This window comes from Phascolarctos cinereus, unplaced genomic scaffold (assembly GCF_003287225.1).
Source record: "Phascolarctos cinereus isolate Bilbo 61053 unplaced genomic scaffold, phaCin_HiC Scaffold_8;HRSCAF=390, whole genome shotgun sequence".
Taxonomy (NCBI): domain Eukaryota; kingdom Metazoa; phylum Chordata; class Mammalia; order Diprotodontia; family Phascolarctidae; genus Phascolarctos; species Phascolarctos cinereus.
The window spans coordinates 69889007-69906159 of NW_027556291.1; the positions used below are offsets into that span (position 1 = coordinate 69889007).

At 45.9% G+C, this 17153-nt stretch overlaps 1 protein-coding gene across 12 annotated transcripts in view; it reads right to left on the bottom strand.

Annotated features, from left to right (window-relative positions):
• Positions 1 to 2207: 2207 nt before the first annotated feature.
• ATP2B3 (ATPase plasma membrane Ca2+ transporting 3) overlaps positions 2208 to 17153 on the bottom strand; it is a 137222-nt gene continuing 122276 nt past the window's right edge. For 5 of the 12 annotated variants that reach the window (XM_078147746.1, XM_020977271.2, XM_020977270.2 and 2 more), the window contains 2 exons: positions 16127 to 16309; positions 2208 to 2850 (listed from right to left, as the gene is read on the bottom strand). In XM_078147746.1, coding sequence (XP_078003872.1) covers positions 2542 to 2850; positions 16127 to 16309 — 492 coding nt within the window. In that variant the 3' untranslated portion in view covers positions 2208 to 2541. Of the gene's footprint in view, positions 2851 to 11847; positions 12059 to 12758; positions 12825 to 16126; positions 16310 to 17153 lie in introns of those variants that run through there. The other 7 variants (XM_020977275.2, XM_020977273.2, XM_020977272.2 and 4 more) reach the window with 4 other exon arrangements.

Consider the following 17153-nt stretch of genomic DNA (forward strand, 5'->3'; position numbering starts at 1 on the left):
TGTTTAGCGAGTCTTTGGTCAGCAGAGATGTTTCCCTTTGAATGACCACGGTGGTTTATTTGTGTCTGGGATCTCTACCTTTCTTCCAAGTGGGGGCAGTGGCAGGTTGCAGGCCTTCCTCGATGGCCCCCTTGCCTTGGACGGTCTCATGGAATGAGCTTCAACACTATCTGGTGCTCATCTGAGCACTGGGCACTGGCAAACAAGATTACTTAAAGTGCCCTGAAAGTATGTAGGATACTGTCCAATTGAAGCCCTGTGTCCAGGACCAGAGAGAAAAGGAGGAGGGGGAGAGAGGGAGGGAGGTAGGAAGGGAGAGAGAGAGGGAGGGAAGGAGAGACAGAGAGAAAGAGAGAGACAGAGAGAGAGAGAGAGAGAGAGACAGAGACAGAGACAGAGAGAGACAGAGACAGAGACAGAGAGAGAGAGAGAGGAGGGAGGAGGGAGAGAGAGAGAGAGACAGAGACAGAGACAGAGAGAGACAGAGACAGAGAGAGAGACAGAGAGAGAGAGAGAGAGACAGAGACAGAGAAAGAGAGAGAGAGAGACAGGGAGAGAGGACGGGCATAGCTGTGTAATAGAACTACGAGGCAATATTGAGGCTGACCACAATTTGAAATGATGGGGTAGCCTGTTTGAAACAGACGTGGTTTTCAGCCATCACATAAAGAAGGGATCTATGTATCACAGGGCTTTCCCAGGAGAGAAAGTTGATTTGTAGCCTCAGGAGAAAGAGCCCACAGGTTTTATTTAAACAAAAACAAGATTCTATTCCTCCAGATGGCTTTTTTTTTTCATTTCCCTCCCCTGATGTTGCCTTAAAGCCACAGTAAACAAAGTTGAATGTAAATGGGTTCCGACATTCTCCTTTGCATATGCTCTGAGCTAGAAGAGATCAGAAGAGGGTTTTTGACATATGGTGTTTGAAAGTGTCCAGAACTGCTTCATTGACACCAAAGCCAGCATATTCCTTGAGTCTAGCGGCAGGCAACAGACCAGAGGTAAAATGCTTTTTCTCAAAAGCTGATTGATTGTCCAGTGCTAACTTTTAAGCTTTCCCCAGGGTAAAGAGGGCAACCCAGAGTACTAGAGACTTTGGACCCCTAGTCCTCCGGCTTTTTACATCTTCTGAGTTTCACGAATTGGTGTCCTCTCTTTACTTTTACTTCTTGGCACTGTTTTCTTGCCACTGGCACCTTCATTTCAGTTGGCTGAGCCTGGGTTTGGTGGCAATTGTGTGTTGTCGGCATCTTGAATCGGATCAGGAATCGATTTTCTTTTCTCTGGTCTTTTCTGGATGCAGGGTGATGGTTGACCCATGCATGCCATTTGGATGCAACCACTTCAGATTTCCTTTCTTTCTGGCCCAAAAGAAGTCCCTCTTGGTGAGATTCCAAGTAGTGTGCCAGTAGTGATCGATCCCCAGCAGGAGTCTACAGTGAAATAGCTTGTATCTGTCGTAAATTGAAGAGCCTGGGACAGATCCTGAATGGGCACTGGCATCTTCGACTTGGTTTACCAGAGACCATTTTCTTGACATTGGGATTATGCAGAAAGAAATAGGAACATTCTTAGGACTAGAGTGAGACAAGGGAGAACTGAAATTACAGTTCAGTTCCCCTCTGTTCGATGGGATGTTTCCAATTAGACACTTTGGTACATTCCTTTGAAACCATGAAACCCGTTTAAAGATAACTCCCTCCCCCCCCCACCTTGCACTACATCTCAAAGTGTAAACTTTATTTTAGCTCCATTCGTTTCCCCTCCTTAGGAATATGGTATCTCACCAAAAGTATTCCCAGGAACACAGCAGGAAGGAAGGCAGAGGGGAAGGAGAAAGGAGGGAGGAGGGAAAGGAATAAAATACACAAAACCCAGAATTCTCTCCCTGAAAAATATCCCCTGTTCCAACAAAGGATGGCATTTCTGAATTAAAGTGCCTGAAAAAGGTGCAAATATGTGTGAAAGTGGCTCCTGTGGATGGGCCAGTTGCTGGACTGAAGAGAGAGGAAAAATAAGGAATATAGATATTCACACATACATACATACACACACAGCATTCTTCCTGGTTCTTGAGCTCAGCCCAAACCATAGAAGTTGCTCTCATTTTTTTTTTCACTTACAAATCCATTTCCACTCTCCCCACCCCACCGGCTATACAAAACCCCCCTCCCCGACAAAAAAACCCCAAACCCAACCCACCCCATCTCAGAGTCTAAGCCCCCAATAAATAATGGAATTGTGGAGGTTATTTCTTTCATCATTGATCAAAAAGAATAAAACAAGTAGGGAAAACATCCATCCCCATCTCTAGCATTGTCTCATTCACTTTTTCTTTAAGAAGCTAGACTTCATGGTCTGGATGAACAAACGTCTGTCATGCCAAATCCTTATTTGTCTAATTTGTTCCACTGCACATAATATGCAAGAAACGTCTTAGGAGAGCCTTGTCCTTTCCCTGTCTTGTTAGGTGGGCATATTTGAGTGTGTGTGTGTGTGTGTGTGTGTGTGTGTGCATGTGAGAAAAGAGAGAAGTTCCGATTAGAGTGAAGTTTCCACACTGTTGAGTGGGCTTCCAGGACTAGAAGAGGTAGCTGGCTTGCTGACGTCTGTGGTCAAATAGATACCACTGTCTATGGCGTTGTTGTTTTGATTGGAGGGGGGCTGGGGACTGGCTCGGAGGCGCTCCTCCAGCTCTTCCACGTCAGTGTCATCAATGAGAGGGATGTTGTGGATGTAGTCATTGATCAGAAACTCAGGCGTCGTCGTGAAGTTATGGATGGAGGTCTTAGATGCAGGTTTCTCCAGGCCTTCGTAGAGGGAGCTACGGAATGCTTTCACCACCCGGATCTAAAATGGGAATTGATGGGGTAGGAGGGCAAGAGTTGGGAATGGGAGAAGAAGGGAAGAAATAAGGAGGAGACCATAAATTGTTCACTAATTGCTACCCACTGGGTCTGTCCACCTCAATGACTTGTTGGAGTTGTTTCATTATAACTGTTCATCCCTTGGGGGCTGGAATAATGGGCAGAGAAGGCCTGGAATATTACATGAGAATCCTAAAGGACCTTTAGGGCAATCTGAGAAACTACAGCCTCATGGAGGGAAAATGGTAGATTTGAGTACCTGACCTTGTGCTAATTTGGACCACTCTGAGATCTAGCGGCAACCCTTCGGATTCCTGGATTTGGGATCTGAGGTTCCAAGTTAAGGCACCTCCCTGGGAGGTTACCCTCAAACAATGTCCTTTTGCAATCAAACCATGTTTTGAACACACCCCACGGTAAAACTCATGACTTTATTCAACCAATTACCTATTTATAATATTGGTCCTGTGCTGTTAAATGCTCCCTGTGACACCATGGTTGTTTTTTTTTCCCTCATGTAACCAGTCATGTGACATCAGCGAGGTCTACCAGCCTGATCACTGAAGAGTTGGGTCAAAGCCCAAGAAATTGTTGCAATCACAACCCAAAGAGTGTGAAAGCCCTTTAAGAGAAGGCTCTACTCTCAAGGTTTAAAGTAAAGAAGGGCCTGGATAATCTACACTGTCCTCTTCAGGAATCCATTGAGCTAACACTTTGACAGATCTCAAAATCCAGAGTAGACACAACCGAGGCTGAAGTGTCCCCCTCCCTCCTTCTCCTTCCCCCTTCCCCCACCCCTACCCATTCGAATCTCCGATCCCACCTGTGCATGGTGACATTTCGTGTACGGTCCCTTATAAATGTGCATGAACAGTTATAAGTTGGAGAATGCATTACCGTGGACTGATCCAGACTGTGGCACACATAGGAGACAAAACATTATAAGAACAGGGGAAGGTCAAGTGGCTGGTCAACAAGAACACCCCCCAACCAAACCAAATAAAACCAAAGGAACGGAAGTGGAGGGGATGCTGGTGTTAGACTCTGCAACGGAAATAGGCGCCTGATGGATGAGTTTAGTGAGCTCAAGCAACCAGAGGGCAGGTCCCAAGTAGGAGGAGATGGGCTTTGTCTTGAGAGAAGCATTCTGCTTCCTGAGCATACATTCACTGGAGGCAGGACAGATGGCAGTGGAGACAGGATGAGGAAGCGGGGGGACACGAGCAAAGAATGGGGAGGAAAACCTCCTTTCGCTTTTACTGTAAGAAGCCAAGTAAAATTAAAGGACAAAAACAAGAAATGTGAAGGCCACGTTCTCATTTTGTTCTGCCTTAGGAGCCGAGATCAAACCCAGGTGCCCGCCTCACTGTCTCCTTTTTCGAGTGTCCCCGGCCTCTGCTACTGCTTACCATCTCATTGTATTTAGTAGACTTGTTAGAAACCGATCTCTCTTCAATATGCAATCTCTCTGCCTCCCTCCTGTCCCCACCACCTTTTATGGTTTTCCTGAGAGTTCCCTCCACTCATGGTTTACACAAACCACTTGGGTCCAGACCCTTTCAGGGATGCCCATTCACGTGCCAGGAGTAACTCTGAGTTACCATTAGGAGTGGTATTTCATATGGAATGGCCAGGAAGATCCATTGTAACAGCTCAAAAGGATCTCAGAATTCTCAGGAGCACGACCCCATTCGGGGGCAGATTCGAATGTCCCTCACTTCCGATCTTTACTGGGCTACATTGCTGGCTTAACCCTGAGGCTTCATGCTTAAAGCGTCTGTGTGGCCACAGGCATCAGAAATGGAAGGAATGTGATAGACAAGACCTTGTTTCCTAACCACTGTCAGAACGGGCCGGGTGCTGGAAGCTGAGAAGTTAATCAGTGAAATCCAGAGGTGGTCCTTGAACTGCAAAGAAAGCCCTCCAAATATACAATGAAGACGTGGCCTTGGAAAACCAGATGTGTTTCCATGAGCCTGTGCAGAGGGCAGTTAATTGGCATAGAAATACCCCGATGCAACTGATGGCACTTCCTTTTACAAATTTTCTCAAGGGTTACCAGAATGTGTGTCCTTGAAGAAAGGAAACCCCAGGAAGCAGGAGCCGGGATGAGTCCATTGTGTTCCATTTACCCAGGGCCATATGACCCTGGAGGGTCTGAAAGTGGGAAAAGGGGGGCAGTGTCCTGGCAAGAGCACCGGGCTAGGAGTCCGGATTCTCAGCTAAGTTTGGCCGCTAACTTGGTGTGCGATCTTGAACATTCTGTCTCTGAGCCTCAGGCTCAGATTAGAAGAAAATGTAGCAGTTGCACTGTATGGGCTCTAATCTGCTCCCTAATTCAGCACTTGGCAAAGCAGTAACTTCAAACTGATGTCGCTGACCCCTGAAATGCCTCTTCCCACATTGCCTTGGGATAGTAGGCTGTTAATTGGGTAGGAATTATTTGGGGACCTGTACTTCATACAAGTAACCCAGGTGGCAGCTTTCTGATGAGGTTACTAAGCATGAAAAAAGACATGGTTACTGTGTGGGAGAAGGGCCTAAGAACGTGGTAGAGTTGGGGGTGGGGAGGGAAAAGGACTAGACTAGGAGGATTCATATCTCGGCTCTGCCATTAACTTGCTGGGTGGTGTCTTCCCTCATCTTTAAAATGGAGGAACTGAACTAGTTCATGAGTGGGTCTAAGGGGGCAGCTAGGTGGTTCAGTGGATAGAGCGCTGGCCTTGGAGTCAGGAGGACCTGAGTTCAAATCTGGACTCAGACACTTGACACTTCCTAGCTGTGTGACCCTGGGCAAATCACTTAACCCCAAATGCCTCACACCCCAAAAAGGCAAATAAGTGGGTCTAAGGTAGCTAGCTTATGGGCTTGGAGGTAGGAAGACCTGAGTTGAGATCCTGCCTGTGTGTCACTGGGAAAGTCACTTAACCTCTCTGAGCCTCAGTCCCCTAATCTGTAAAATGGGGATAATAATAGCAGTTACCTCACAAGGTTATTGTGAGGACCAAATGAGATATTTGTAAAAACACTTAGCACACTGCCTGGCACATAGTAGGTGCTTAAGAAATACTAGTTGTCATCATCCTCATCAATAATTGTTCAGCTGCCCCAGGAGGAAAGATCCCATATTTCTTCAGGAGAGAGAAAACCCTAAGTCCTTCCAGCAATGCAAGGTGTAATGCCTCCTTAGTCTCCAAATCTCCTGGGAATTGGGTAAATTCTGGATATTTTAGGGCTGTCTAGAGAGATCACATGGGGCCTCAGTGGAATCAGGAAGGCCTTGGTTCAAATCCCACCTCTGATACTAGTTATGCAATCACAAGTAAGTCATATCACTTAATTTCTCAGTTTCCCTGAATGTAAAATTGGGAAACTCTTTCCTCCAAGCACCTTTAGCAGTTGCCTCACAAGGTGGTTGGGAGGTTCAAACAAAGCAGTGGTGTATAATGGACTGTTTTGGATTTGGAGTCAGAGCACTTGAGCCCAAATCCTTCCACACCTTTGTGACCTTGGGCAAATCACTCAACCTCTCTGGGTCTCAGTTTCCACTGTGAAGTGAGGAGACTGGGCTAGCTGGCCTTGAAAATCCTTTCCAGCTTGGAATCTATGCCATGATGTGTGCAGAATGTTTTGCAAGCGTTAAAGTGCTATGTGAAAGTTATTATTATTATTATTATTATTATTTTACATTTTTGTTTCTTTGGAGAGATGGATTTGGAGACTTTTTTTTCCTGACAAAAAAAAAGCTCCTCTCAACATAAGACTGGGCTCAATTTTCAAGGCATTGCACGTTACATGCGACAAAAAGGTTTTCTTGCACCACTGATTTAAAAAGTCTCCACATGCTCATGGAGAGTGGTGTGAACACAAAGCTGTGAGGCCTCCGACTGAGGCCCAGGTTCAGGCCTTGCAAAGCTGGATGGAGGGTTCACATGCTGCCAGGATCAAATGAAAAGGAAGGGAAAAAAAAAGAGGAAAAAAACCCCATCCAACCCCCAAACCGCCTGTGACTCTGTTTCCGGCATGATACAGAGAAACAAGACAACATAGAGAAGGCCTCTGTCCATGGCCGACCGACACAGTCTGCAACCCCCTCAGAGGAAGCATTGGGTACAAAACTCATGCATTATTGCCACAGTAAACATTCGAGTATAAAGGCCCATTATTGCTGGAAGAAGGGCTGGGGACAGGCCTCCAGTGGCCCCTTGTTTCAACAGGGAGAACTGCATGCCAAGTCATTGGTGCGTCCATCCATGCCTGGGCCCTGAGGGAAGCTAATGAGGCACGTGGGGGACATGGACACACACACACACACACACTCACACACACACATGCAAACGCGCACATACATACACACACATAAAATAAAATAAACAAACAAGGAAAGCAGAGTTTGTGAATGTATGTCTTTGAATTAAAGTAGGCACTATGAAAGGAACCTCAGGCTTACCACTGGGATAGACAGGCCTCATTCATTCTGTGCTAGTTTGTTTTTACGGTCTGAGGAGGAAGAGGAGAAGGGGGTGGGGCGGGGAAGAGGAGGAGGAGAAGGAGGAGGAGAAGGAGGAGGAGAAGGTGACCTCCAAAGCTACCTTCTTAGTTTTTCTCTCTGGAGGCTACTTCCCAGTGAGTCTAAACTATAAGGAATAGTTTGCAAATATTCCATGAAGTCCTCACTTTTTTAGGGTCGGCGGTGGGGCAGAGAGGGAAAGGGTTGGGGTTCTGGATGGATGAAGCATTGGTGAGCAGTTTGAGTTCATGGATAGTCTACAAGGTCTGAAAGTCTACCAGGATTGTTTCCTAGTGCACTGGACAAATTTCCGTTGAATGAGTTGGCTTTACTGGAGTAAGGACGGTAATATTTATGCTACCAGGGAAAAATCCCAAGTACCATTCTTGGGTTTTTCATACTCTTTTTAACTGGGAAGATACAGACCCTTAAGAAGCGGTAGCAACACGTGCTTATCCAAGAGGGGGCTGGACTTCACCATTTTTATTCTAAAGTCATTCAAATAAAAATGAATTGGAACAGAAGGGTTTTCTTTGGCCATAGTCTCATGCTGCCAATGTTGCGCCTAACAAATGAAGACGTGCCGATGAGCAGCAGATGTGTGCAACACAGCAGTGAGCAGCAAACAATATTCAAATGCTAATGACGGCAAACGATAATCAAACTAAAAGGGAAACCAGCAGGGGGAAAATCCAGGAAGATCCAATTCCAAAGAGAAGGCAGCCGAGTCCATCCATTACCCTTCTTGAGGTCCAACTAGAAGAAATGGGTTGGGGAGGGGGCGCAATTGAATTTGGAGATGAAAGGCATGGGGTGGTCCCAGGTCACTGTTTCGGTCAAGAATTCATTTCAGGCTCAGTCTGACCAAAAAGCACTCTTGATGTAGAAGAACGGTGTATGGGGCTGGGTTGTGTTTATATCCTTGGTATGCTTAAGAGTATGGGAGAGGGATGTCTTGAGTGTGTATTCTTTAAAAGGCTATAAACAGTGAATTAGAACTCCGGCTCTCTAAGCAGCACTTTGCCAATGGTCTTCACATTCCTCCCACTGTGCCTACCCTGCCCCTCCCACCCCCAAACCATCCTTACAACTTCTCTTTTCTTGGGCCCCAAAGCACTATTAGGATCGTCTGGGCAGTAGCCCTGTGGACAGCTTGGGATTATCAGAAAATGTCATCCTATTTTTCAATCATTTCAACCCTCACCCGAAGCACTCATCCACGCTGGGACTGACCAGATCATTAGAACAGATTTTGATGCTCTAATGTTTTAACATGTAAATGAGTGAGCTGTGTTGTTGATTTCAGGAGACAAGCCCCATTCGGAGGAGGGGCACCTGTTTCTGTTTTAATATCTGCTCCTTGGATGCCTCCCCAAATTTAAGAAGATGATGCCGGCCGGGCATGCTGCCTGATCCATTTTCTTGGCTGGGTCACACACCCTTCCGAAACACAACAAAGGTGTTCTTTAGCTCCCTGTATACCTCTGGGGTATGACCGTGAAGGAATAAGACTGATTTTTCTGTGTGGCTTGGGGAACTAGTCTCATTATATTCTAGTCACCTCCAACATGGCTGATGCGGGCCTTAGCCCCCAGCAGGACAACGATCACGTAGGAGAGTCAGTGCTGTTCTGCTCATTGGACTCATCCCAAACAGATCATCTTTTCCAGAAAGTACAACCCAATCATAAAAGAGACAAACTGATCTCAGGCACCAGAATGCCTTGTTCCTACTTCCTTTTTTCCTCTCAACTGCAACTCTTGGAGAGGAATGCAGGTGTGACCCAAAGGGGATGGAGAACCCTTCTCTTCCCCTACCCTGCAAAGTGAGAAGCAGCTAACCTTTCACCCAGCTGATGTTTGGTGAATTCTTCACCTAAACTGTTCAGGTAACAGCGGAAACTATTATTCCGCTGTACTTACCACCTGCTGGCTCCTGGGAGGCACCCAGGAGCAGAAAGGAAGGAGAGAATGGTTGGCGGGCACATTGCAGGGAAAGAGAAGGTGTCAGGAACACAAAGGATGCCCAGGCACAGGCAGGAGAACAAGCAGGAATCTGGGAGCCAAGAGGCATGAAAGAGAGAGAGAGAGAGAGAGAGAGAGAGAGAGAGAGAGAGAGAGAGAGAGAGAGCGAGCAGCAGGGAGATGGCAGGGAGAGGGAGTAATGTTTGATGGCTCGGGACCTGGGAGAGGAGCACCAGTGAGAATGTCAAGTCTGAGCACTATGGAGAAGGCAGCCATGATGTCATGGGTTGGAGAAAGGGAGCTGATGCCCTCCTGAAACAACACAGAGACCAACAGAGATAACTAGGACCAAAAAGAGACAGTGCAAAGGGAAGTGTCTGGCCACTGATATTTGTAATGCTCCTTGGCTTGGGACCAGGAGGGACATAACAATATCAAGAAGGATGGAGTCAAGGTGAAAAGGCTTCCCAATGGTGCATTGGTGCTTTGCCCTCCCTGCCCTCACTTTCTGTCCCCCACACAGGTGGTGTACTATACTGTTCGTGTTCTAGAGTAGCTGAAACCATATCTGTTGCTCATTACCCTACCTAGCCATGTGCTCAGTGTTTTTTGTGACAATGAGCTTCCCTGATGTGTTCTGGGTGATGGGGCAGATTCCTCAGCTGGGTGCAGCCCGGGTGACTTTGCTTGGGGCCATCTGCCCAGCACCAGCAGATACTTGTGGACCAATAAGTAACTTCCTCAGTGGGTAGTCACGGTTTGAGGTTGGCGCTCATGGGAGAAAATGTCCAGAGAATAGACACAGCTGCAAGTCATGACAGTGGGGGAAGCTGGGGTTGGGGTGGGGAAATTGGCAATTCCTATGTGTCGGGGCTCTCCTATTGATTTAAAATAAGCCAGAAATGACAACTTAGCCAACAGGGACCGTGGACCTCACCCCATGGGTGGCCTCACAACAGTTCCTAAAAGAAAACCAAAGATTCTGTGATGGGGAGAAAAAGACGCAGTTAATGACCTTCAGACTGTATAAATAATCAAATGTTGTTCACTGCAGGTCAAAGGGATTACATCTCACTGAAAGGAAAGAAAATGGCAGCATTTACAGACTTCCGCAAACCCTTTGGGCCTATACTCGAAGGTTTACTCTTAGCTCTTGGCATTTTATGAAAAGCAGGCCAACATGTGAGTGAAATCAGCAGCGCTGTCAATAGTTTACCAGTCTCCCTTAAAGGAACCATTAACAAGGGAACAGTGATGTATGTGTCTAGCTGTGGGGGTGGTGCTTCGAGCAACTGTGTTGTTTTTTTTTTCTTTGCCTGTTTTGAGGGGGGACTGATTGGCACAGTAGTGGAATTGTCTTACCTCTTTCGAAAAAGCCCTGTGGTATTTTTAAACTAAAAGGAAAAGAAAAAAATAAAACCGATTTGCCATTTGTCAAGAATAATGGGGCATTTTCCCTGAGAAAGAGCGTAGGCCAAGTCAGAATTTAGCCATCTAGCTCTGTGGGCTGATGAGGGAAACCATACTAAACAACAGAGATGTGGTAGAATCCACGTCCGGAATAGGACCCATGGCAGAAACAAGTAATATCCCCCAAACAATGGTGCCAGTGTTCCAAGGTGTTTGGTCGCACAGCGCACTGGCGATTCAAAGAACTTCAGAGCAGGACAAAATTTGGTCGAGACTGAATTTATAGAGAACATTGAAAAATCAGAGAGCTTGGAGAAGTAAGCTCAGAGGGCAGAGCCTTCCCTCCAGAATGGAAAGAGGTAGCATAGGCAGCAGTATTATTGCTCCCATTGCTAAGCAGTAGCAGCGGCCCAGTGGTAGGTAACACTGCCCTTGGCCCATGATCTCTGGGAAGGCAGCGGTAATGTCCGGTGAATTCCGAGCATTTCGGAATGGATCCGTCCCCTTGAAATCAACTCCAAGAAAGGGCTGGATGCTACTGATTTTGGGCCCCACCCCTAGATAGTGGATTCTTCCATCATAAATGATACAGAAAAAGAAAATTTCTTTGTAAAAACACTTCTGATTTTGCACTGCCCCCTCACCCTTCTAAATAGAGCACCCGAGCTCCCAAACCCTCACATAATACACCAAAAGACAGGTTACAACACCAGAAGTAGCCCAAACTCACCAAAAAACCATTGGCAGATACAAAGGAAGTAAAATGGAAATCAAAGGCAAAAGAGCACTAAACTGAAACAAAAGAAAAAATAAACTACAGCTAAAAGAACAGGTCTAGCAGGACCACAGATGTAGAGAAATATTATAAGAGAACATGGCTTTAGAACGTATACACCATCTTGACTGAAAAAGGACTAGACAGAGCAATAAAAGAAGAACTTAAAAGCCACGTTGAGCAGAGAATGCAAGACTGGAAAAAAGAGAAGAAAGAGTTGTGGGGAGGGTTGGGATCTTTTTTTTTTGTTTTTTTTGTCTTGTTTTTTTTTTAGAGGGGGTTTGGTGTGTGTGTGTATATATATATATATATATTTATATATTTTGGGTTTTTTTTTTTTTGCTTAAAGATGATCAGAAAAGGGAAATCAAGACTCACTCCCAGCAGCGCTGGTGGGATTGGCAGCAGAGAGAATTACGTGAGTAGGGGTAGAAATATTGGTTACGTCATGGAGTTGGCTGAGGACCGAAGAACGTCGGCGCACGGCACCCTGAAATGAACCGCTTCTCTTGAAAGTACTCACTACCTCCATCTGTGGGAGAGAAAATGAGATAAAGTTTGGCTTGTACTACCCTCCTAGAGACAGGGAAGGAGGGAATGGGGTTAGGAAAGGAGAAAGGGGACTCGATTAGGAAAATATAATCAATTTGGATAGGGCTGGGTTGAGGTTGACCTCTGTGCTATCCATGAAGAATGGGCTTGTTGAAGAAGTGCTTAATTCGAACAAGACTGTGAGTGTATGGGGGAGGAGGGCATGGTAGGGGGTTACTGAAACTAATTAAGAGAACAAAAGATTTTCAGGCATTTAAAAGATACCATTCAGCCAGGTCCCAGTTACTGCGACTAATGAACTCCCCAAAGTGGTCTTAAGCATTCGAAGGTGCACTATTCGAAGTTATGATTATTGTAAAGTATGGTCATTGGCTCTAGCCAATGGAAATACGCAGCATGAATTAGAATAATGTGACTACTTCAAGGAGATTCATTATTTGCACTACTCTGGACCTAGCCGTATATACAACACGCACATTACAACCCACTTCTCTAGCCATTAAAGCAGACTTCCTAAGTACCTCTACTAGGCAACACTTAGTTAACCTATTTCTAATTGTTCTACATACTCCATGAAAGTAATAATACCGCATTACTTCAAAACCATCTTCTCATTTATAACTTTAAATTCTGCCTAGAGCACCCTAAATGATCAAGTTCTTACTCTATTAATTACTCACTTTTATTACTCTGTCCAAATGATCAGATTTCTGAGTATCTTATTTTATCAGCCAGGAAAATATCCCCTAGGAAATATCAAAAGGAGAATTTGCTTAACTAAGAGGGGTAGACTTTCAAAACTATGGCAATACAAGATTCCCACCAAGCCTGTGGGCTTGCTGGCACTGGGGAGAGTCCCTGCTCCACAGCAGCAAGGGGGGGGGGAGGAGGGGACATGACATCTGCATTTTCCCTCCCCCCAAGGCTCAGAGCAACAATGTGGATTTTGTGCACAAGATTGAGTCTGTTTTTAGATTTCTTATGAGTTGAGGCTCTGTGTGTGGGTTTTTTAAAATTTTTTTTTTTTTAGCTGTCTGTAGGGGCATGAGCGCAAGGTTAGTGAGAGAAATGAGTGATTTCGGATTATCGCTGTCAGCACTCTGATCTTAGCTTCATTTGCTGCTGGTAGAACCTGTTCTCCTTTTGGGGTTGCCTGGAGATTTTTATTTCTTGCCAAATCAAGCCTAGGTGGTGTGACTCTGAGGCAACAAGGCCAATTAGACTAATTATGAAACAGACTCAGATGTTCACATCCAAGCGGATGGTGTTCCCTTTCAGAGTCCTCCCCCTTGCTTCCCACACCACTTTGGGGGCTCCTCTTTGGGAATGGCCTATTCTATAGTCTTTGTATGTCCTTCACAGGGACAGATCTGGGTCCTCTGAGGGTGCATCTGAATTCTGGAGGCATCCCAAAGTCATTGATTGTGGAAGGAGGTGGAGGAGGGGAGGTCCAGGCCAGGCAGGAAATACTGTCTGGGGTCATAAACGTGGTGTGACCATAAAGGAATGAGATCTGATTTTCTCCAAGGCCATTGCCAAAGAGAGGGCCTTCCCCCCTTCTTCCCCCCTCCCTCCCCAGGCTGGGGCAGCCTCCCAAGAGGAGAACAATGCTCACTGGGAGGGGAAGGATACACTCTTGGCTGTTAACCATCTCTCTTTTTTTTTTTTTGAGACCAACTCCACATGAGTTTAAAATCCAGAAGCTAAAGCAAATGTTTTCTGAGCCTTTGCTTTCTCTTCTAGCCATGTATACTGACTTTAGGTGGGGGGAAAGGAGGGTACCCAATCATCTCCCCAAACAATGAAGGGGCTGCTTGGGCTGCAGCAAGGACCTGGGTGGGTCTCAGGAATCGACTAGGCCTTTTTGGAAGTGAGACCCAAATGTTGTCGGCAGGAGGCCAGGAGGCAGAGCACGGGGCAGGGCTCCCTTCCGAGGCTGCTAGGCAAAATCCAACAATGTTGTGTGTGTCCCATTACGCTCTGTTATTCTAGTTGGGGTGGAGAGCATTTACGAATTCTCATGTCTATGCGTCTGATTTGGCACCTACAACCGCATCAGCCGACTACATGTGTTCAAATAAAGGAGGCTTTGTGCATTCAGGTCAGGTTAAGCGAGAGAGGCCCAGGAACAGGGCAAGTCAGTGTGGAGAAGCCTGCCCAGTAGCATCGACGGTTTCTTTTCTTTCTTTTTTTTCCTTCCTTCCTTCCTTCCTTCTTTTTTTTTTTTTTAAAGAACCGTAGCATTGTCATGAGGCCATCCATTGCATTAGCCCTGATTTTTTCCAGGATATGCTCTCTTTTGAATCAATAGACTCACATCCACCTTACCCTATTAGCTGAATGTATTTCTGTTTATTCAAACCAGATATGGCATTTACTAGGTATCCTGAGCTGAAAAATACTGGGCCTGTTCAGCAGGGTCACTTCGAAAGGCAGTACTGGGCTTAGGGCGCAGCGCAGGAGACACAAAATACAAGTACAGAAGTGAGGGTGTTTAGGACCAAGTTGTGAGAAATAAGGCTTTTAGGCCGTGGATTCACCCAGCTGCCAACCTCAGGTAATTGAAATAAACATAGGTTTGGTCTAAATGAAGAAACAATGGTGAGGTTGTGCTTGGTGAAAGCATCCCTTCCTGTCCCGGCCCCTCCGCCGTTCCCTCCCCCACATACACAGCTGGGAAACCCAATGACTACCACTTAAACATGTCAATTAGGAAGGCACTTGGGTAGGATGAGCCCATGTCATTTTACCAGAAGTATTCAGGATGTCACTAAGAATTTCCCCATCCTTTCCCTCCTTTCTGGTGTCTTAAAGCTATATGAAGATAATCTTTTTGGACAGGTCTTTTAAAAGAGGGATTTTTTTTTTATTAAGAAAGGTCTGAGAAAGGGACAATTCAATTCCGAGATAGTTTCCGTGATCTGATGGTTGATCTTTGCTTTTTCCTTTCTGCTTTGGTTAGATCATCCTATAGGCACAACAATAAAAAAAAAGACCTTGTGAATGCTAATAATTTGGAATGCTATAGCATAAACAGCTGGGGTTCTGGATGACTGGACTGGAGAGAACTCTATTCAGAAATAGTATTGTACTAAGCCCCAGAATTTGGCTATTGGGTTGCATTTTGTCTTGTGTTCAACTAGACTGGCTCTTAAGATGGTGCTTAGAAGGTTAGGGAGAAAAGAGGGTGACCCAGATAATGACTCTAGCTTTAGTAGACCTTGTTGAAATTACTCTATTAAATATGTTTTCCATATTTAAACAGATTACCAAGTATCCTCACTCACCCAGACTTCAGCATGGTCAGCTACGGAAACCAGAATGGGAGTTGATCTATTTCATCCATTTGGGCCAACGTCCCTCATGCTTTGAAGGAAGGCTAATTAAAATCCCACACGTAACCCCTCCCTATACACTTCAACCCCTCTACCACCACCAACACACCTTGAGTTCTATGTTGCACCATCTGGGAGAAGAATTCCCATGGAGAAAATCAACCTGGGCTCAGAGCTGGGAGGGAGGAGACCAGCTCACATTTAGAATAGAAGAAGAAATGGCTCAAAATAGGCCAAACATATTTGGTCTGGATAACCGGTTTGTACTGTCACATTGGTTTTTTTTAAAAATAATTTGCATAGGTAGCGTCCCTGAGTGTCTATTTTTGTGAAGTAAGCTGTGTTGAATTTTGTACAATTGGAATTCTTTTCTTTTTTGGGTCACCGACTAGATTAAAAAAAAAAAAAGAAACAACAACAATATGGCAACCTGCTTTGTGAAACTGATCAGAATGGAAGAGAAGGACATCCCTCAGTGGTCTAAGCCCAGCTCTCCCATCCTCTGCTTCTTTCCAGTCTCTCTAGGCAGAAAAGCAACCAATGTTAACTAAAGTAAAATCAACTGGGCACACCCCTCCAAAGACATGCACAACTGGATGCTACTTTCTTGAAAGGACACTTTAAGGGGATTTGAAGGACCTGAGTGGTGAACGTGTCTTTTTTCCAAAGCAACTGACTGTCGCTCCTCCTCCCACTTCTCCCCAGTGGTATACCTGAGTCTGGATCCTGTTAAGGCCTCGGAACCAGAGGATCTGGCCACGGCGGAGTTCCCTCTCAGCATGGTCAATCTCTTCCTCATCTTCTGCCATCTCCTCATCAGTGATCTCATCTTTTCCTGGCCCATGCCCTGCCTCTTTCAGGAACTTCAGCTGGCTGGTGGGGATGGTGGCAATGACCTAAGCAGTATCAAAAGCCCCCAGAAGGCAAACAGAGATGCTTGTCAATGAAGGGCTGTCTATAAGAATTTCCCAGAGACCCAGCTTAATACAAGGCGTTGGGCTCTAGCACAAGTCCCAAGCAAGCCGTGTACCTATGAGGCTCTGCTTCCCCCTTTCCCCCTCTGGCTACTAGCATAGACTCATCAGGGGTGGGTGTGTGTGTGTGTGTGTGTGTGTGTGTGTGTGTGTGTGTGTGTGTATGTATCAGCACTCAGCTCATGTACTCTTATGTGGCTACTGCCTTGTTTCCCATTACACCCAGGCCCTCTTATTTGCTTCTCCCCACAGGCTAGGGACTGCCCACACTCTGGGCTTAGTCTGGGCAGTTAGCTCAGTGGTAAGCTGCAATCTTGTTCCTGGTGCTCAGATCCCTGGTTGCCTAGACTCTTTGTTCCTACTTCCTAGCCTGGGTTCTTGGTCCCTACTGAACTTGTCCTCCCCCCTCTTTCCTCTCTGCTGTACCTGACCTCCTTGGGTTGGCACCATCTGCCCTCTTCCTTGACACTCTGCTACTTACAGAGACAGCTAGGTGGCATCAATAGAGTCCAGGACTTGGAATCAGGAAGACCTGAGTTCAAATCTGGATTCAGATACTTAACTAGCTGTGTGACCCTGGATAGATCACTTCACCTCTGCCTGCTTCAGTTTCCTCATCTGTAAAATGGGGATAATAACAAAACCTCCCTCCTAGGGCTGCTGTGAGAATCAAATGAGATAATATGTATAAATAACACAAAGCTGGTGCTTAAGAAGTGCTTATTTCGTCTCTGCTTACTTGGGCTGGGCACTTCTCCCTGGGCTT